Source organism: Ascidiella aspersa, chromosome 4, assembly GCF_963924565.1.
Source record: "Ascidiella aspersa chromosome 4, kaAscAspe10.2, whole genome shotgun sequence".
Classification (NCBI taxonomy): Eukaryota; Metazoa; Chordata; class Ascidiacea; order Phlebobranchia; family Ascidiidae; genus Ascidiella; species Ascidiella aspersa.
The window spans coordinates 2,252,572-2,274,774 of record NC_139450.1 but is presented as its reverse complement, the minus strand read 5'-3'; the positions used below and the strand labels follow the sequence as shown (position 1 = coordinate 2,274,774).

At 36.7% G+C, this 22,203-nt stretch overlaps 1 protein-coding gene across 2 annotated transcripts; it reads left to right on the top strand.

The window, feature by feature from the left end:
• Positions 1-1,173: 1,173 nt before the first annotated feature.
• LOC146146616 (tolloid-like protein 1) lies at positions 1,174-16,955 on the top strand. 2 transcript variants are annotated; one of them, XM_083388410.1, is made up of 14 exons: positions 1,176-1,440; positions 2,173-2,294; positions 3,206-3,298; positions 4,731-4,860; positions 5,411-5,535; positions 7,153-7,248; positions 8,329-8,461; positions 8,906-9,027; positions 9,952-10,044; positions 11,423-11,552; positions 12,113-12,237; positions 14,091-14,186; positions 15,191-15,323; positions 16,002-16,955. In XM_083388410.1, exons 1-14 carry the CDS (start codon positions 1,386-1,388, stop codon positions 16,133-16,135), a joined length of 1,587 nt encoding a protein of 528 aa, XP_083244536.1. In that variant the 5' UTR covers positions 1,176-1,385; the 3' UTR covers positions 16,136-16,955. The 2 variants fall into 2 exon arrangements, with proteins under 2 accessions (XP_083244537.1, XP_083244536.1); XM_083388411.1 differs by lacking the exons at positions 8,329-8,461; positions 8,906-9,027 and having other exon boundaries at positions 1,174-1,440.
• The last annotated feature ends 5,248 nt before the right edge of the window (positions 16,956-22,203 follow it).

The window sequence follows — 22,203 nt, the reverse complement described above, 5'->3', positions numbered from 1 at the left end:
ACTTGCATAGCTTCAACTTAATAATAACTTCGTATTCCTCACAAACAAAAATTTACAAGGGTATGACGTCACGAATTCACATCATAACGTGACTCCATAAAACCAATATAAGCTTAACCTGCTGTTCGCGGCCAAAATGGAGTCTAAATACATGAAAAAAGGGAAAACGTCTGCGCGAAACGATAAACATTTGCCAAATTTTTGTTTCATAAAAAGCGAAATTTATCGTATGAAAAATATTATTTGTAAGCCATTTACAAAAAAACACCGTATCAATTTTCTCCAGGCGCAAAGAATCGTACAATGCCTTTATCTCCCTAAATTTGAGAGCTGCTTAATACGATCAAAAGCTAGATTCTTGAGAAAAAGAAAAAATAGTAAAACTTACGCACAGCTGGGCTGAACATGTGTTCTTAATTTGTGTCGACGTATAAATAAAAATAAACGATTCGCTTCGGCTCTTAATTTCCTTAATTTAAAACCACGTTATCTGACACAATGACTGATGTCAAGTCAAGTCATTTTGGTCAAACGACTTAATTCAAGTCAAGTCATTTGAAACAGTGACTTAAGTGCACTTAAGTTAAGTCATTGACTTAAGCCATTATACAACACTGTAGTTTATTCCGTCACAGAAGGTCGAGTAGAGGGGAATCGAAGAGACGAAAGAAACTGTTCTGGCCTAATCGAGAGACAGGTCGGTTTCTCTCGGAAAGAAGAAGTGATATAAGTAAAAACCTCTCAAGTACTTGCCAACCTTCATTTGACACATGGTGATTCTGCTAGTTGAAACTTGTCCTGTTCTTTCTATACAATTCGGTCGCGACCCAGACGCTTCATACGTTCCACATTACAAAAGGCGCTATATTATCTTGCCCGGCACACGCGATTCTAATTACAGTAAAGGCTTGTTAGGTTGATTCGTCTGTTGTAAAACAAAGAGTTTTTCTTTTTCTTGTAAAACTGCAACGCAATTTAGCACCCTGGGAACTGATAGGGTTTATTAAATGAACAAAATGAGTCATCTACATACTGGAAAGAGTATAGGGCGGATCCAGAGGGTGCGTTATCTTGCTATGCCGAGAAGAAGGCAATGGATACAATACAGCAGGAGTATGACCTATGTGGTTATAAACAAACCTTGCACCAAAAGTAAAATCAGTTTCCGTAAAAGCTTGCTTGCGATCACTAATGGGTTTTAGGTGTGCTTTGTTTTCGAAGGGGTGGTTAAGTTTAAAATGGCGTTAACTAAGTTAGCGGTTAGTCATTTGTATAAGCCGGATAACTGTAAAGATTAAAAAAAATCACGGGCCCAATACCTGTTTTCACACAGACTTTACTAGCTTTTTCGTTTTTTATTGTTTACCTAAAAACAAAGCTGAAGAATGAAGATTATAGCTTTTCTGCTGGTTACGATTCTTCTGTGGGAAAGCACCCAAGGTAGGAACAATTACAGATTTTTGATTTTGTTTATTTTTAAGATATTTCAATTATGAGTTGCTGCTTTTTTAATACGTCACGTAACTTTAATTGAATGGCTTACTATTCAAAGATTATTCTCTAAATTTGTTGACCCACATTTTTAGATTTACCGCAACTTATATTATATCCGAACCGGAACTTTATGAACCGGTTTTAAAATAACGATGGTTGAACCGGAGCTGAACCGGAACTTTTAAATTACTCCGAACCGAAACCGGAACTGAACCGTATTCCTAAAAAATCCTTGAACCCGAACCGAACGTGAAGCGGAAAGTAGAAAAACTTTCTTACAGAAACGCAATAACATTTCAATAACGACGTCACAAAGTTACGTCATAAAAGGACGTCTAAAATAAGAAACTTACTAAACCTGAGGTTATTGTTTGGCGACGTGCACTAATACTAAATCTTAGTCTAAATACAGTCAAGTACGTGGAAGAATCATTTTTTATTTGAAAATAAAAAAAAATTGATAATTCGTTATAAAGATTTGTTTTAATAAATTTTAATAAAACCGTTCCGGACCGTTACGGCTCACTCGTTCCGGACCGTTACGGCTCACTTTCACCACTGGCAACCACAGGTAAAAAAACATCCTACTTTTTTCGAAATTAGTTCGATTAAATCCAAATAATGTTACATCTATCGCGTATACTGTTGTTAAAACTACAGGTGCAAAATTTGTTTCAGGTCAAACTTGTTCAACGACAAATACAGGACGGTTAAAAAGCACCTACAAGAGCCCAAACTACCCCTTTAACTATCCCCCGTCGACGCAATGCTCACTTACAATAACTGTACCAAGCGGAATGGTAAACTTCGTTTGTAGCTTGGTATCGTAACGTTTAATTAAAAAATAAATCAGCTGTAGGAGCATAATGGTTGGAAGTTGTAGTAAGACGTAGCCCTAATAAGAATATCAAAGCCCATACAGAAGTAGATAGCATTTTGAACGTTTCAAGAGTTATTCGAAACGTTCAAAATGTTACCTACTTCTGTGTTGGCTTGGATATTTTTAAACCTGCTGTAAAAACGTGTTTTCGGCGTAGGATTACAGTCTAAACAAGCATTGGTTTTAATTTTGATTTATAAATTATAGTATTCAAAGAATGGATGTGCGATAATATCGGATCGGAGCCGATTCTTTTATATTAGTAGGCCTACTCGTCCGACCAGGGTTCAGGGTGGTATCGGTGCTGATCTGACGCTAAGTTCATATATGCTATTCAGCCATGATTTTTAACAAATGCAGCGGTTCTACGCTAAAAGATAAACCAAACAAAACGAAAAAACTTAGATTTTTAACGCTAACGAAAATTTTGGCCTGATAACCTGAATTTTTTTTCCTTTGAACGTTTTAATTTCATGTTTTTGCTAGTTTGCAATTAGCTACGACGCCATTTAGTATTTTTGTCAAAATAAACTTTTGTCAAAAATATCGGTTATCAGTTTAGGAATAAAAAACATGTAAACATAGATAACTTGACTTGCTTTCATGATATTTAAGGGGTTCAACAATTAGGAATATAGACAAAAAGTAATAAAACATTTCGGTTGGTTGGTATAAATGTTTCCTAATTATCCATAGTCTTATACCCGTTGTGTTTACTACAAGCATCAGTATTGTACATAATTATGGAATGATGCACGAATAACTGTGAAACAATTTTTGGGTGGATCGTTTTAAATTTTTTATCTTTTTAATTATGAATGTATTATACAGTTGGTAACCGTCGGATTTGATTCGTTCATCTTGGAGGATCCAACTGGCCTGATCTGCCACGATTACGTCAAAATCTACGACGGTTTAACCACGGTAAGCTAACTAACATATTTCACTGTCGGGACAGTAAAGCAGGGCTGCGGAGTCGGTTAAAAACAACCCGAGTCCGACTCCGGCCAAATGTAAGATTTTGTCGAGTCCCGAGTCCAGCTCTGACTCTACAGCCTGTATTTTACCCATTTACGCAACCAAATAAAGGTGTATTTTCTGCAATCCACTCATATTGGTGTCATAATTGATCCACACGCATTACATGGTTTAAAAATATTTCACCATTTGCTATTACACTTTTACAACTTACATTTTGCCGCCTTAACAGTTTTAAAACTTGATACTGTGCATGCGCACGTCGGACTCGGGAATTGGGTAGTTTTACGCGGTCTTACTCGAGTCCCGAGTCTGACTCCGGCAAAACAAATCGACTCCGTCGAGTTCCGAGTCCGACTCCGACTCAGCAGCCCTGCCGTAAAGGGTCTGAAAAACCCTTTTTAGTAAACGACCACATGATCAATATATAAACTGTTGCTACCAGGAATAGTAATATTAATCAAAAACAGCTCCTCTGGTAACTGCAATTGTTAATCAACGCTTCGGTGACCTATTCGATCGCCTACGTTGGTTAACAATTGCAATTACCAGACAAGCTGTTCTTGACATTTTGACAATATTATCTATTAGTATAATTTTATTACCATGATATGAGCAATGTTTCATATAGGCCTACAATATAAACCAGTCAAATAGCGCGTTTGGTGTGCGGCATGTCCTAAAAGGGCGCCGACAACTTTGTGAGACAAATGCGTCAATTTAAAAATGATCAACCTAGTCTATTAATATTAGTTATTTACGTTGAATTCAATTTTTCTTTTATAAAAAAAGAATTGTCTGTCTCGCTGCAAATCGTGAATAACAAACAATTCTGATCGAACACGCAGTAAATAGAAAGATATTATAATGACATGCTTATAGGAGTCAAGTCCAATTAATCCTTTTAAATATAAGCAAATTAATTTATGAGATTTAAGTTTTGCCTTGGTTTGATATAATTTAGGTTTTTAGTTGTTTTTCTCTTTTTCTTTTTTTAGTGATTTTTTTACGTTGTGTGTCCCATTTAGAAGCAATGTGTTCTTTATTTTTTCAACAAGGTCGATATTTTGGGCGATTTTTGCATAAGGTTAGTTTAAAAAAAAGTTTATTATTTGAATAAAATTGACCTTTGAAAAGGTCGATGTTCGAGAAGGACGTTTTTTTTAAGAAGGTCCATCTTTGAATAGGGTTCATTTATACAAAAGTTGATTTTTAGTAAGCTCTCTTCGTTAGGCTACCTGTGTGTTTAAGCAATGTGTTCTGCTTAAATGGGTGTTCTTGTTACCGCTACCAAACCTCTTTTTTTGGATCGCTTATGCGTAGTAACCTGGTTATTCGACGATTCAAAGTTAAAAAAGCCAGGCAACTCTGTTTTTAGGTGCTTGGCACATTCTGCGGATCTGGTCTTGTACCGGCCCAGGTCTCAACTGGCCAGGTCATGAAGATTGAGTTTAATTCCGACTCTACAATCAATCGACAAGGCTTTCATGCCTTGTATGAAGCAACAGGTGATAAACTAGCGTACAAACAGAATTATATAAAAGGGCGTATCTTTATGGAATCCGAAACGATTTGAAACCAATTCTGCTTGACGATTATCATTACGCTAAAGAGAATGTAAACAATGAATTCAAAGTTTAAAAATTTAAGTGAAATGCAAGATCGTATTTTGTCGAACGAAATATATATTTGGCCTAAAACGGCATCTTCAGTTGCTGTAATGACAGTAAAATAGATGTAGGCTACATATGGCAAAGATTCTCATAACCAAGAAATATTAAAATTATTAGTGTACTTTAGTAACGTTAGTTTGGTTGATTTTAGTTTTTGTTTCATATTTAACCGCAATATGTAAGGCAAAGAAAGCAATCGTTTTCTTCTCACATTCCCAATCTTTTATTGCCTTTTGTCTACCAAAAAACAATATTACAGTACTTCAATCTTTTTTAATTTTAGTCTTAGCTGAAGTCTGATATTGCCATTTAGCCCACGTTCAATTTATTTTACACTGGTGAGACAACCTTTTTTTCTACTCGTGAATTGACTTTCCAAATGCAGATGCAACTTGCGGAAATGCAGTGTTGAGAGGATCGACTAGCGGATATCTCCAATCACCAAATTATCCAGGCTCCTACCCTGCCGGTTCCCACTGCGTCTGGAGAATCGAGGCAGCAGTGGGATCTGTGAGTGCATTTTTTATCATCCCTAGCTTTTATCGATATTTTCTATAAGTCCGCTTAGGTTTATATCAGGGTAAACCAAACATTTTCTTATAAAGCAATGGATAACTGTAGCGTATTTTTCAGCATTTTTAAGGCTACATTGTAAAATGAAAAATTTCTCACGCCATTTTAAATCGTCGTAAAGCGTGGGGCGGGGGTCAAGCAACGTGAACACTTCTAAACTCTGCCAACCACGCATTTCTATACGTACGCGCGCCTCCTAGGGGCTTGGTCAAAAATCGCGCTTAAAAAATCCTATTTTCATTTGTGGGGGGCATAAACCTACTCAACTACTTAACTTCGAAGCTACTGTACCGCATTGCTATGTTGCCTGGAAGTTTATTCGCTAACCGACTTGTTTGGCCGGAAAATATACAAATCATAATATTATGTTATAAGTTTAGACAAAACTTTAGCTGAGAAGGACATTAGCGTCAGAACTCATGTTTATATAATATAACTTTTAATAACGGTAATGTTAATAATAATATTATAATAAAAAACGTTATAATAACTAAAAGGCCTTACGATTACGGGCCTGATATAATATTTTATGTCGAACTTTATTAACTAGATAAAAAAAAAGGAAAAAAAAAGTTTTCTTCAGTTCTAAGAATGCCACCTGAACCTGCCTGTAACAAAAAATGCAGTTACCTTTAATAAATTGTTATATACAATTTTATCATAATTTTGTTGGAAATTGCACCGACAACATTTCAACTAAGCTTAATCTTAATTAGAAAACCAAGCTACTGGTCGGTAGAATTAACTCTGCGGACCGGATCCGGCCCGCGGGCTAAAATCCTAGCGGCGACGAAAAAATCCCGAATCCGACTCCGGTCAAAAAATAAACCCGAGTCCGACTCCGGTCAAATGAGCGATTTGTCGAGTCCCGAGTCCGGCCCTGACTCTACAGCCTGTATTCCAACAACTTACGTAACTAACATAACGTGGATATTCAGCAATCCACCTATAGGGGTGTCAAATAATTCATTCACTCAAAATACTTGGTTGGAAAATATTCCACCAAATAATATTCCACCTTTACAATTTGGCGGCTAAATCAGTTTGAAAATTTGGTACCGCGCATGCGCATGTCGGACTCGGGACTCGGGTAGTTTTACAAGACCTTACTCGAGTGCCGAGTCCGACTCCAGCGAAAACAAACCGACTCCTCGACTTCGACTCCGCAGTCCTGCTTGTGGTATAGGGCCAGAGTTGGACTGCGCATCGGCAGAATGTAAACATTTCAACATTTTTTATGGTGGAGGTAATAATATGAATATAATATGAAAAGAGTTGTAAGTGTTAATTTTTATTACAGTAAAGATCTGAGTATTAATTTTTCTTACAGTATAGATGTGAGTATTAATTTTTTAGTATCTACCGACAGAAAAAAGGGTAAATGAAAATTTGAATCACCCTAAACATAAAAATATAGATGTAGTTTGGTGAATTTTAATCAAAAACAGGCTAGTGCCGCGTTTTGAAACAAATTGGGAGGTGTGGTTTCTGCACGTTTGCCACACCCCCTTGGTGATGTCACCGTAATCTATTTCTGCCGTTCATGTTTTTCAGGTGATACAGCTGGAGTTCCTCAACTGGTCGTTGGAGTCGGGATGCTCTTTGTTTACAAATCGCGACAATGTAACAGTTTACGACGGAGAGACCACGGTAAGGCTACTGACAGTTTGGAGATCGAATAACTTTAGTAACTAGTCCAGTGGTTCTAAAACTTTTTTTCGAATTCCTCCCTTACAAGCCCAAATACTATTAATTCGTCCCCAGAAATAAACACAAGGTATTCTATTATTGCTATAATGTAATTTGGACGCGCTAATCGTCTGAAAGTTCTCCTTGTTTAAACGTATTACGTGGGTATTAATTTTAAACCTATGTGAAAACCTGCAGTGCCAGTGGTGTAAATTTCTTAAATGGCTGTAACTGTGAATAAACAATAGACTTAGTCTAAGACTATGAGCCTAATTGACTTTTTACAACATTAATCATTACAGTTAAATAAGCTTTTTATTGGATTTAACCGATTAAATAATATCTTTTTTATCCATTTTTTCTCCCCAATTCCTCCCTGGAATAACCTTCCTCCTTAAGGGAGCCAAGTGGCTCATTTTATAAACCACTAAACTAGTCATTCATCCGGTTTAATTACGCTTTAAATATCAAGGCTGTAGCCAAAAATAAGTACTCATATCAGTGAGAAACTTCTGTATAGTGAGCAAACACCATAGGCCAGGGGTCTTTTGCACACCACCTGAAAATATTTTAATTCCCATACGTTACAAACAATGTGACAGAGTCGTTTTTTGATCAACCATAACGAAATCAGTCGATCAAGGTTAATCTGTCGAAGGCTTCCGGTACCGGTACTGTAAATTCCCTTAAATACGAGGTTGCTTGTACAAACAGAATGTAGCACGCATTGACGTAATATCTGTTTCTCGACTCGCTCCTGTTTGAGCCTGGGTAGCTCAGTTGGCATAGCGACGGTCCCAGGATGACCGAGGTCATGGGTTCGAACCTCACTGCAGCTGGCCATTTGCCTAGCCTTGCCTTGCTTGTATCTGAAACGATCGATTCGTCTAGTCTGTCGAAAACTTATGGTCTTGTGATACGTAAGCCGTTATCGTTGATCAAAAAGCGACTTGAAAAGGGCTAGAGCACAGTGTTGGTAGACTTATACGTGCATGGATTATTTACTGACGCCTGTAGTGACTGTGTTGACGAAAAAAACAGGTTTTGGGAACCTACTGCGGCTCTTCAGTGCCACCTACTCTTTCCTCTACCGGTCGAACAATGAAAGTGATTTTCAACTCCGACTCTACGAACCACGAAAGTGGTTTCCGCATAAAATGGAGCGAAACATCGGGTATCAGAATAGAATGTCAAGTATCGGACATTAAAACTACAAAGTAACAATTTAGGCCTATCATCCATTTAAAACATGATCCTAAAATACATCCTAGTTTAAAGCAGTGGTTCCCAAACTTTTTTGGCTCGCCCTTAACACAAGATAAACTATATGTAAATGTCCCAATATGATTAATTTGCAATAAGTTGTGCGTATTCAAGTCTAAAATGTTTGCGCGTATGCCTATTGGTAATACAAATACTCTATTTTCCGAAATTACAAAAAGTTTTGCGGCACACTTGGTAATCTCTCGAGGCACACTAGTGTAAAAACTGACATTAAATTACATTAAATTGAAAACTGACATCAAATGGCGGCCATTCTTAGTTCGATTAAAGCCAAATAATGTTACATCCATCGCGTTTACTGTTTTTAAAACGCCAGGTGCAAAATTTGTTTCAGGTCAAACTTGTTCAAAGACAAATACAGGACGGTTAAAAGGCACCTACAAGAGCCCAAACTACCCCTTGAACTATCCCCCGTCGACGCAATGCACACTTACAATAACTGTACCAAGCGGAATGGTAAACTTCGTTTGAAGCTTGGTATCGTAACGTTTATTTAAAAAATAAACCAGCTGTAGGAGCATAATGGTTGGAAGTTGTAGTAAGACGTAGGCCTAATAAGAATATCAAAGCCCATACAGAAGTAGGTGTGAACGTTTCAAGATGTTGAAAATAAATCAAGAGTTATTTGAACCGTTCAAAATGTTACCTACTTCTGTGTTGGCTTTGATATTTTTAAACCAGCTGTAAAAACAGGTTTTCGGCGTAGGATTACAGTCTACAAAAGCATTGGTTTTAATTTTTATTTATAAATTATAGTATTCAAAGAATGGATGTGCGATAATATCGGATCGGAGCCGATGCTTTTATATTAGTAGGCCTACTCGTCCGACCAGGGTCCAGGGTGGTATCGGGGCTGATCTGACGCTAAGTTCATATATGCTATTCAGCCATGATGTGTTATCAAATGCAGCGGTTCTACGTTAAAAGATAAACCTAACAAAAGGAGAAACTTAGATTTTTAACGCCAACGAAAATTTTGGCCGGATAACCTGAATTTTTTTTTCTTTGAACGTTTTAATTTCATGTTTTTGCTAGTTTGCAAATAGCTACGACGCCATTTAGTATTTTTGTCAAAATAAACTTTTGTCAAAAATATCGGTTATCAGTTTAGGAATGAAAAACATGTAAACATAGATAACTTGACTTGCTTTCATGATATTTAAGGGGTTCAACAATAAGGAATATGAACAAAAAGTAATAAAACATTTCGGTTGGTTGGTATAAATGTTTCCTAATTATCCATAGTCTTATACCCGTTGTTTTTACTAAAAGCATCTGTATTGTACATAATTATGGAATGATGTACGAATAACTGTGAAACAATTTTTGGGTGGATCGTTTTAAATTTTTTATCTTTTTAATTATAAATGTATTATACAGTTGGTAACCGTCGGATTCGATTCGTTTATCTTGGAGGATATAACTGGCCTGATCTGCCACGATTACGTCAAAATCTACGACGGTTTAACCACGGTAAGCTAACTGACATATTTCACTGTCGGGACAGTAAAGCAGGGCTGCGGAGTCGGTTAAAAACAACCCGAGTCCGACTCCGACCAAAAAAATACACCCGAGTCCCGAGTCCGACTCCAGCCAAATGTAAGACTTTGTCGAGTCCCGAAGTCCAGCTCTGACTCTACAGCCTGTATTTTACCAATTTACGCAACCAAATAAAAGTGGATGTTCTGCAATCCACTCATATTTGTGTCATAATTGATCCACACGCATTACATGATTTGAAAATATTTCACATTTGTCATTACACTTTTACATCTTACATTTTGCCGCCTTAGCAGTTAAAAAAATTTAATACTACGCATGCGCACGTCGGAATCGGTAATCGGGTAGTTTTACGCGGTCTTACTCGAGTCCCGAGTCCAACTCCGGCAAAACAAATCGACTCCGTCGAGTTCCGAGTCCGACTCCGACTCAGCAGCCCTGCCGTAAAGGGTCTGAAAAACCCTTTTTAGTAAACGACCACATGATCAATATATAAACTGTTGCTACCAGGAATAGTAATATTAATCAAAAACAGCTCCTCTGGTAACTGCAATTGTTAATCAACGCTTCGGCAACCTATTCGATCGCCTACGTTGGTTAACAATTGCAATTACCAGACAAGCTGTTCTTGACATTTTGACAATATTATCTATTAGTATAATTTTATTACCATGATATGAGCAATGTTTCATATAGGCCTACAATAAAAGCCAGTCAAATAGCGCGTTTGGTGTGCGGCATGTCCTAAAGGGCGCCGACAACTTTGGGAGGCAAATGCGTCAATTTAAAAATGATCAACCTAGTCTATCAATATTGGTTATTTACGTTGAATTCAATTTTCCTTTTATAAAAAAAGAATTGTCTGTCTCGCTGCAAATCGTGAATAACAAACAATTCTGATCGAACACGCAGTAAATTGAAAGATATTATAATGACATGCTTATAGGAGTCAAGTCCAATTAATCCTTTTAAATATAAGCAAATTAATTTATGATTTTGAAGTTTTGCCTTGGTTTGATATAATTTAGTTTTTTAGTTGTTTTTCTCTTTTTCTTTTTTTTGTGATTTTTTACGTTGTGTGTCCCATTTAGAAGCAAAGCGTTCTTTATTTTTTCAACAAGGTCGATAGTTTTTAAGTTTATTATTTGAAATAAGGTTGACTTTTGAAAAAGGTCGATTTTCGAAAAAGACGATTTTTTAAGAAGGTTTATCTTTCAATAGGGTTCATTTATACAAAAGTTGATTTTTAGTAAGCTCTCTTCGTTAGGCTACCTGTGTGTTTAAGCAATGTGTTCTGCTTCAATGGGTGTTCTTGTTACCGCTAAAAAAGAAAGGCAACTCTGATTTTTAGGTGCTTGGTACATTCTGCGGATCAGGTCTTGTACCGGCCCAGGTCTCAACTGGCAGGATCATGAAGATTCAGTTCTATTCCGACTCTACAATCAATCGACAAGGCTTTCATGCCTTGTATGAAGCAACAGGTGATAAACTAGCGTACAAACAGAATTATATAAAGGGGCGTATATTTATGGAATCCGAAACCATTTGAAACCAATTTCTACTATCACCATTACGCTAAAGAGAAATAAACAATGAATTCAAAGTTTAAAAGTTTAAGTGAAATGCAAGATCGTATTTTGTCGAACGGTATATATATTTGGCCTTAAACGGCATCTTCAATTGCTGTAATGACAGTAAAATAGATGTACATATGGCAAAGATTCTGATAACCAAGAAATATTAAAATTATCAGTGTACTTTAGTAACGTTAGTTTGGTTGATTTTAGTTTTTATTTCATATTTAACCGCAATATGCAAAAGGGCAAGAAAAACAATCGTAATTAACCACATTCCCAATCTTTTATTGCCTTTTGTCTACCAAAAAACAATATTACAATACTTCAATTTTTTAATTTTCTTTTTCTTTTTTTCAAGTCTGATAATTTTCAAGTCTGATATTGCCATTCAGTCCACGTTCAATTTATTTTACACTGGTGAGACAACCTTTTTTTCTACTCGTGAATTGACTTTCCAAATGCAGATGCAATTTGCGGAAATGCAGTGTTGAGAGGATCGACTAGCGGATATCTCCAATCACCAAATTATCCAGGCTCCTACCCTGCCGGTTCCCACTGCGTCTGGAGAATCGAGGCAGCAGTGGGATCTGTGAGTGCATTTTTTATCATCCCTAGCTTTTATCGATATTTTCTATAAGTCCGCTTAGGTTTATATCAGGGTAAACCAAACATTTTCTTATAAAGCAATGGATAACTGTAGCGTATTTTTCAGCATTTTTAAGGCTACATTGTAAAATGAAAAATTTTTCACGCCATTTTAAATCGTCGTAAAGCGTCGGGAGGGGGTCAAGCAACGTGAACACTTCTAAACTCTGCCAACCACGCATTTCTATACGTACGCGCGCCTCCTAGGGGCTTGGTCAAAAATCGCGCTTAAAAAATCCTATTTCCATTTATGGGGGGCATAAACCTACTCAACTACTTAACTTCGAAGCTACTGTACCGCATTGCTATGTTGACTGGAAGTTTATTCGCTAACCGACTTGTTTGGCCGGAAAATATACAAATCATAATACAGTTTTATATTATGTTATAAGTTTAGACAAAACTTTAGCTGAGAAGGACATTAGCGTCAGAACTTATGTTTATATAATATAACTTTTAATAACGGTAATGTTAATAATAATATTATAATAAAAAACGTTATAATAACTAAAAGGCCTTACGATTACGGGCCTGATATAATATTTTATGTCGAACTTTATTAACTAGATAAAAAAAAGGAAAAAAAAAGTTTTCTTCAGTTCTAAGAATGCCACCTGAACCTGCCTGTAACAAAAAATACAGTTACCTTTAATAAATTGTTATATACAATTTTATTATAATTTTGTTTGGAATTGCACCGACAACATTTCAACTAAGCTTAATCTTGATTAGAAAACCAAGCTACTGGTCGGTAGAATTAACTCTGCGGACCGGGTCCGGCCCGCGGGCTAAAATGCTAAATGCGGCGACGAAAAATTTGAACCTTTCTTTTTTTACGAACTAAAAGAAAGTAAAATGTAAAGGGTAAGGGAAAAGTGGCCTTATCATTTTGGCCAAAATGTAGGCCGGGAATATTTGAACATGTCAGTGGTAAATAATGATCAAACCAAGTCGTAGGACAATGAGTCAGCTTTGAGGAGCTGGTGCTGCTACTTGTGGTCAGGGATGCGGAGTCGGTTAAAATAACCCGAGTCCGACTCCGGCCAAAAAATACACCCGAGTCCGACTCCGGTCAAAAAAATAAACCCGAGTCCGACTCCGATCAAATGTGCGATTTGTCGAGTCCCGAGACCGGCCCTGACTCTACAGCCTGTATTCCACCAATTTACTTTACTAAAATAACGTGGATATTCAGCAATCCACTTATAGGGGTGTCAAATAATTCATTCACTCAAAATACTTGGTTAGAAAATATTCCACCATATAATAATCAACCTTTACCATTTTCATTTGGCGGCAAAATCAGTTTTAAAATTTGGTACCGCGCATGCGCATGTCGGACTCGGGTAGTTTTATAAGGTCTTACTCGAGTGCCGAGTCCGACTCCAGCAAAACAAACCGACTCCTCGAGCCGACTCCGCAGTCCTGCTTGTGGTATAGGGCCAGAGTTGGACTGCGCATCGGCAGAATGTAAACATTTCAACATTTTTTATGGTGGAGGTAATAATATGAATACAATTGCGAGTATTGATTTTTATTACAGTAAAGATCTGTGTAGAAATTTTTCTTACAATATAGATGTGAGTATTAATATTTTAGTATTTACCGACAGAAAAAAGGTAAATAAAATTTTGAATCACCCTAAACATAAAAATATAGATGTAGTTTGATGAATTTTAATAAAACACAGGCTAGTGCCGCGTTTTGAAACAAATTGGTAGGTGCGGTTTCTGCACGTTTGCCACACCCCCTTGGTAATGTCACCGTAATGTATTTCTGCCTTTCATGTTTTTCCAGGTGATACAGCTGGAGTTCCTCAACTGGTCGTTGGAGTCGGGATGCTCTTTGTTTACAAATCGCGACAATGTAACAGTTTACGACGGAGAGACCACGGTTAGGCTACTGACAGTTTGGAGATGGAATAACTTTAGTAACTAGTCCAGTGGTTCTCAACGTTTTTTCGAATTCCTTCCTTACAAGCCCAAATACTATTAATTCGTCCCCAGAAAAAAAAGGTGTTCTATTATTGCTATAATGTAATTTGGACGCATTAATCGTCTGAAAGTTCTGTTTGTTTAAACTTATTACGTGGGTATTAATTTTAAACCTACGTGAAATGCCTTCAGTGGTGTACATTTCTTAAATGGCTGGAACTGTTGTTGGATTTAACCGATTAAATAATTTATTTTTTTATCCATTTTTCCTCCCCAATTCCTCCCTGGAATAAATTTCCTCCCAAAATTAAAAAATTCCTCCTTAAGGGAGCCAAGTGGCTCACTTTGTAAACCACTGAACTAGTCATTCATCCGGTTTAATTACGCTTTTCAATATCAAGCCAAAAATAAGTGCCCATATCAGTGAGAAACTTCTGTATAGTGAGTAAACACCATAGGCCAGGGGTCTTTCGCAGACCACCTGAAAATATTTTAATTCCCATACGTTACAAACAATGTGACAGAGTCGTTTTTTGATCAACCATAACGAAATCAGTCGATCAAGGTTAATCTGTCGAAGGCTTCCGGTACCGGTACTGTAAATTCCCTTGAATATGAGGTTGCTTGTACAAACAGAATGTAGCACGCATTGACGTAATATCTGTTTCTCGACTCGGTCCTATTTGAGACTGGGTAGCTCAGTTGGCATAGCGACGGTCCCAGGATGACCGAGGTTGTGAGCTTGAACCTCACTGCAGGCTAGCTATTTGCCTAGCCTTGCCTTGCTTATATCTTAACGATCGATTCGTCTAGTCTGTCGAAGACTTAAGGTTTACTATGATACGTAAGCCGTTATCGTTGATCAAAAAACGACTTGAGAAGGGCTAGAGCACAGTGTTTGTAGACTTATACGTGCATGGACTGTTTACTGACGCCTGTAGTGACTGTGTTGACGAAAAACAGGTTTTGGGAACATTCTGCGGCTCTTCAGTGCCACCTACTCTTTCCTCTACCGGTCGAACAATGAAAGTGATTTTCAACTCCGACTCTACGATCCACTATAGTGGTTTCCGCATAAAATGGAGCGAAATATCGGGTATCAGAATAGAATGTCAAGTATCGGATATTAAAACTACAAAGTAACAATTTAGGCCTATCATCCATTTAAAACATGATCCTAAAACACTCATAGTTTAAAGCAGTTGTTCCCAAACTTTTTTGGCTCGCGGCACACTGAAGATTTATAAAATATTTCGCGGCACGTTTGACAATAGCCCTTAACACAAGATAAACTGTATGTAAATGTCCCAATATGATTAATCTGTAATAAGTAGGGCGTATTCAAGTCTAAAATGTTTGCGTGTATGCCTATTGGTAATACAAATACTCTATTTTCCGAAATTTTAAAAAGTTTTGCGGTACACTTGGTAATCTCTCGAGGCACACTAGTCTAAAAACTGACATTAAATGACATTAAATTGAAATCTGACATCAAATGGCGGCCATTCTTTCACAATTAAAAAACTATTATCGGCAATTTCCCATCACACCGTTTAACGTCGACTAATGTTGTATTCTGTTATCACGGTGAAAAGTCGTTAAAAAATACGAAAGTCGCCTTTTTGTGAGAAAGGGCCTGAAATTAAAAAGATGACCACTAAATTAAATAAGGGCTATTTTCCTGTTGACTTAAAAAAGACAAGGTGTGTCATATAGTTCAGGATAAAAATCTTATTTTTAGCGTTAATATTTTCGCCTTCTTTTGTTTTCATAGGATCCGGAACTGGAGGATCCGGAACTGGAGGATCCGGAACCGTAGGATCCGGGTGCAAACTGCGCTGTAACGCGGTTGCCATGGTGATTTTTCTACTCGTCGCTTTCTTGCGCAATTATGTCGCAATGGAGTGAGGCGCCAGACTAACGAGGAAAACGTTCAGATGTTCGTCGTGTAATGTTCAATTGATTAAACCAAAAAGTATTTTTTGCCATCCTTTCAATTAATTATATGTAGAATGCAAATTTTGCCTAAACATCCCTGTAGCGTGTTTTTCTTGTCATTTTGTCAACTGCGAATTCTAACTTTAATTATTAATTTGCGCCTTACTTTAAAATAGGGTCTAGGGACTTGGGTTCATATTTCGAAATGTATTAAACTGTAATATTGATTCTTATTTTGGTTGGTATGTGTTTTTAGTTGTCTGTTTGTGCACACGGCCCTTTTAAGCCAGCTTATCATTCTCTGCACACGGGACATTTAATGATGTCTTTTTCGTGAAGCTATTTTTCTAATCTGACCTCTGGCGATTCTCCACTGGACTTTTAAATTTAATGACGGCCAATCTCGTAAATAATGATCGCCTTGTTCTGATCTAATCTGTTGGTCGGCGCCAGCCGTCCTCGGACTGAAGAGTTAATTTGTTTTTTCTGCATCGCGTGCCATCGTTATTTTTACTATCCTTTTTAAATTGCGTACTTTCCTATAACTGAGTTTTTTCCGTCGACGCCCTTGTCGGCATTTTCAGTTCTTACGTAACTGCTGTTTAGAAGGTGTCTATATTAATCGGCGTCTGAACGTCTTTTTTGTCCAGTATTTGGGAAGTGGGCCATTGCGTTTAGAGGTCAGCACGTTTGTGTGGTGTTCTGTCTTGTAAGTAACTTTTGCTCATGTATTATAAGCGTTGGTGTGGTGCTTGACATTTGCTCATCTAATACATTTTGGTTGCTTGGGTTAAGTTGTGTGGTCTGTAGAATAAACTTAAGTATTGAGGCAAATTAACTCCCGATTATCTTTTTAAGAACTCATTGCGGTTGCGTCCTGTCGGACAAGTATAGGTTAGGCGGTAGATTCTAATATACTAGGGCGCGGCAGGGCGTAACAATCCCCAGTATTGTCATTGACTTGACTTTAGTCTACTTACAAATGACTTGACTTGGACTTAAGTCATTGGGTTGTTTCAATTTAATAATTTGTCGTTGTTTTTTTCCCACGAATTTCGACCTGTGAAACAGCTTGCTTTTTTGTTTTTGATATGTTACGTTTATGTTACGTTTATGTAGTTTGCAAATCAAAATATCACTCATGGTTGGACGAGTGTGCGAATTTTAATAAAGTTAACATATTTTTTTGGTGAACTTAACTTGGCATTTCAATTATTTGGATTGGGTCCTGGATTGGTTGGTAGCGAATAAATAAAATGAAATAACATGTTTGGTACTTAAAGTCGGCAAAAGTACGTTTGTGGGCGAGGGGAATTAGATTTCGGTTGCAACAAGCAAGTAATTACTTTTATAATTAAATTGCAAACAGACCGGATTTTTCATTTATTCTTGTTATGTATTAACCTGACTTGAGGATATTTATTGTTACTCTTCTACTTCTATAATCGTATAAATATAAGTTTTTATTTCATTCCATGACACTGTTAGTTCCAAATCCCGACGTTAAAAAAATTGCCTGTAATTTTACAGAGAAAGATCCACACTACTCGTAATAAATGTCCACACGAAAAAGCTTGCTTGATTTTGTATAGGCTAATGCAGCAGATAACGTACTGTTATTTCAATGAATTTAAAAAGCTTTTCGAGTTGGTGTAGTTAAAAACCATGTTTTGGCACCTATACTGAAAAACGTGTATTCGGTCAGTGCTTGTTTTAATGATGTCGGTTATGATTTGTGTCCTTTTAACGGTGTATTCACGAACTTCTATTCCTAAAAATAAATGTTTTTTGTGGTCACATGCTTTATTTTGTTGTTTACAAAGCAATCCGTTTTAAACTATAGTCTATAGCTGTAAAAAGTCAAAAAAAAAAAGAAACATGAGTACACAAAAAGAAACAAGTATGTAAAATCAAATTTGTTGAAAAACAACTTTAATAAAGGACTTGAATTTTATAACTGAATAACGCTTTTTGTAACTTCGTCCGATACCTAATGGCGTGGCTTGGAAAGGCTACGGTGAGTAGCAACTCTACAAAAATCAGACGAGTGAAAGGCTCACCGCCTTGATCGTCCTTTAGCGCGGCTTTCTATAAAGAAAACGAAGGGGCGTCAACGACAAATCAACACATGTAACAAGTTAAAACAAATACGCACCAAGGGGCGCCCGCAGAAATGGGATTTGCAAGATGTCATAAAAAAAACAGAAAAAGCGATCACGTGCGTCGTCGAAAATCCTGTCAGGCGCCAGCTGCGAAACCACAGTGTGCAGTCGTTAACTTCAGGCAAAAAAACAAACCAAGACCGTAAAATATGTGTGATTAATTGTGGTAGAATCGCACATAATTCGACATCAGCAGCGTAGTTTTCAAGTTCCATGAACGGGACTAGCGCTAAATTACAAGCACGCCTTTCATCACCTGCATTACTAAACGAAGAACGTTTTTTTCCGGGTGTTATTATGCCAGAATCAGCGCAACATCTGCGCTGACAAATGCCAAGTCAGCTAAATTACAAGCTGCGGTTGAGGGGAAATAAGTTGTGTCCATAGCACACTTAGCACGTGGTCTTAGAGTATGCTTAAAAACATAATTTTGTGTTAACTATCATTACTTAAAAATGGAGACTTTAAAACGCGCATGACAGTCACCATTATACCTCCTTTTAATCATCTGCTTCAGTTAAACGTTACACCAACATTGGATATTAGCGCAGAGACCGAACAGTGAGCAACATACTGCGCCTAACTCGACGTTTTTTAGCGAGAAAAAAATGAAAGAATGTTTGACTTAGCGTTGTCCATTGTCGAATACACACTTAATCAGTCAACACAAACAAATAACGAAAGAGAAAAACTATCCAGGGTTCACGGTCGACCAAACAAAATGCCTTCCGTAATTTGCAACATTGTGACGTAACATAGAGTTAATGGTCTACTTTGGACTTTATCGTACGTCACAATGCTGCAAGTGTTGTGCCCAACTGTTTAAAACTAAGCTACAACTTGTTTTAGTCTTAAACTTTAAGTTGTATGTGAAAAACTTCAATAGAACCACGTATAACACGTGTGATATTAATAAGACAGCAGCAAATTTCTCATTACATTGAAGTTTTCGTTATTTGCTTTTAAGTTGTATACTTTTGTTTTAATTACATTTTGGGTTGATTTTAATTTTTGGTCCACCGGTCGGCAAAAAATGTTTTAGTATTTTACCGGTCCCTAGGCAAAAAAGTTGTTAACACTTCTAGTAGGGTTGTTCAGATTTTAAAAAAATTTGAAAAGTTTAGCTAATCGAAGTTTTTCCCATGGTTTGCCCCTTAGAACTAGAATTGACCCAAAAAATTTAAATTTTGGTCATGATTTCGCCCTCCGCAAAGCTCCCAAAGTATGGGAATTCCCCTATTACGAAAACTTGCTAAATTGGCTCTGTTGTTACTAAACGATTACAAATAGTATTGTAAAATGTTATTTGTAATACATCAACAACAAATACACATATTCAACACAAAGAAGCATTGAAAATTATCTAAAAATATTTTAGTCTTTTAAAGTCTGGAAACTATCACCGGTGTTCTAAGACTTGCAGGAGGCTAGCATGCTGCTGTCCATCATCAGTGATATAAGCTGGGTAATCAGTGTTTAACTTGACCATTCTCATCATTAACAACTTGACAGTATTTACAAAATGTTTTGCAACTTGGTAGTCTTTATCTTGCGGCCAGTCACATATTGTTACCGTACCTTACCGACTATTTTGTTCCTTATTTTCCGTCTTGCCTGGTTTAATTTTTTTTATAAGAAATTGTTCCCCCTTTTTTGGCTACTTCGTCGAGTTTTATGTATTGTCCACTACTTCATCTGTTGTCTGTTAAAATTATTCGTTGTCTTTCATGTTTATGCATTGTCTGCTAACTTCATTCGTTGTTTGTCGCATTTATTTGTTATATTTGATATATATTTAATATTTATAAACCGTGGTCTACTTACATTTCTTGTATGTTCCGTTTTCTTTTTGTGCTTTTTCTCTCATTAGGCGAAATAAGTGTTTTACGGTCAGGCCATTGGATTTATTTATTAAAGTAATATTTCGGAAAACACCTTACTTGCTTAACCCCTGTATGATTTTTGGGAAAATGTCCTAATTGAACTAGCTAATGCATGAATTCGCCGCACAAATTGAGATTTTTGATTCCTAACAATGTAATCTACTACCGTAGACGCCGACTTTTGTTTTTGACAGGGGTGCTTAAAATTTTGCGCTAAGTATGACGTCATAAAATGCTCACTGACAAAAAAAGTTGATGAAAGAGTTAAACTGTTATTAGGATAAGGGACATGATTGACTAACTGTCAGAATTTATATGGAAATAGTACCTTAAATCGTACACATCACCAGAAATATCAATTATTTTGCATGTTTTTTTATTGTTTTAGGGGACTGAGAACCCAAAGTTTGCACTAGGGGTTCTTTTGTCACCCTATAGAAAACTAAGCGTCCTTGTATCATATTTTTATTCATTTTTTCTGATTCCTTTTTTCCCCTCGTGTTGTGAAAATCCTGAACAAATTGATTGTAAAGGCTTTCTTATTTCAGCCATTTAAACTTCACACTTGCTTATACGCCACTGAAGATTAATGTTTAATGGTTTAGTCGACATAAAATTGTCGATGTTAGACCCATTGCCCCTGATAGTCCCACACCCTCTCCCTACTGCTTTAGATCTTGTTGTGTGCTCCTATGTTTCCGATTTGTACCGCATAACGACTTTTCAAAAAAACACATAGATTTGTCATACATATGTGAATGAAGAATAAATATTGGATCAATTTGTGTTAAAAAATTGCGTTAGTTTGGTTTTGGGCACCTCTATAAGCAGGGTTACGATACCGTGCTTATTTCTAAGATTTGTGCTTGTTTTTGGTCGCAGTGTCTTATGAAATACTAATGTGCTTATTTCTAAGATTTGTGATTATTTTTGGTTGCAGTGTCCTATAAAATACTAATGTGCTTAAAGAAACGTGCTTATTTTTGAGTCGTGTGCTTAGTTTGGTTTATTTTAGAGTTTATTGAGCCTCAACAGTTTATATTGCATGGTTTCTTATATTTCTTTCGTTTAACAATTATCAAGCTAAAGTTTGACAAGAAATAATATACCTGGCCCGCAATCGTAAATCCACACCCCGAGTTATCAGTAGCGTGCTTATTTTTGCGTAGAAATGTGCTTATTTTTTAGTCTTGGTAGATGGTAAGCCTGTCTATAAGTGTTACATTTCTTGTTTACTTGTCGACGTAACAATCACCTTGCTTACGTTTGTCATTGTTACGTTAACTGTTTTTGTTGCAGGTTTTTTTGCCAGGTTTAGGACAGTGTTTTGTACTGTAATGAAGGTTTGCTGTGTTCCGTAAACGAAAGTTTAAAAAATACTTTACATGTTTTATAGGTCCTAGGAAGTAATAGGCTAAATTTTTATAGTAAAATTGACGACGACGTTAAACTGCTTGGCCTGACATTGCCGGTAAGAACTTGTTTAATACTTTGTTTATATAATTATGATTTGAAATAGTGGCTAACTGCCATTTTAACGCAGCTATGGTTATAGTTCCTTGCAGGGAATACTTATGTAATTTTGAATGATATTTATGCTGTAGGCCTAGCCTACAGAATAAAATGTCGTGTAACGCTACTATTGTGCGAAAGCACTGCTTTTCTTTACTGATGTTGTTTTAACTGCTTTGATTGTATTAACTCCAACGTAGGTATTTTGTGGCTTGGCTGATCATAGTGGGTGCGTATATGTTTTACTTGTCAGCTATCACATGTGTTGATATTTCGTTGACTCCCTTCATTTTTTTACTTATTTCAACTCGTGTTCTTTTTTCAGCTGTAGGCTATATTTAGTATATAGTTCCAAACAAAAAAATCGGATTGCTTAGTTCAGCGTGGTCCAAACCCAGGCGTCAGGATTTTGAACTCACATGGCCACAGTGTCGCGAAATGAAATAAATAACTTACATATATACGACTCTTGAATTAACAA

Excerpts from the sequence above, each read along its gene's own strand:
- LOC146146616 (XM_083388410.1), top strand. The coding sequence starts at position 1,386 with ATGAAGATTATAGCTTTTCTGCTGGTTACGATTCTTCTGTGGGAAAGC. Across the intron at positions 9,028-9,951 it reads TAACTGTACCAAGCGGAATG|TTGGTAACCGTCGGATTCGA; the intron begins GTAAACTTCGTT and ends TGTATTATACAG. Across the intron at positions 12,238-14,090 it reads TCGAGGCAGCAGTGGGATCT|GTGATACAGCTGGAGTTCCT; the intron begins GTGAGTGCATTT and ends ATGTTTTTCCAG.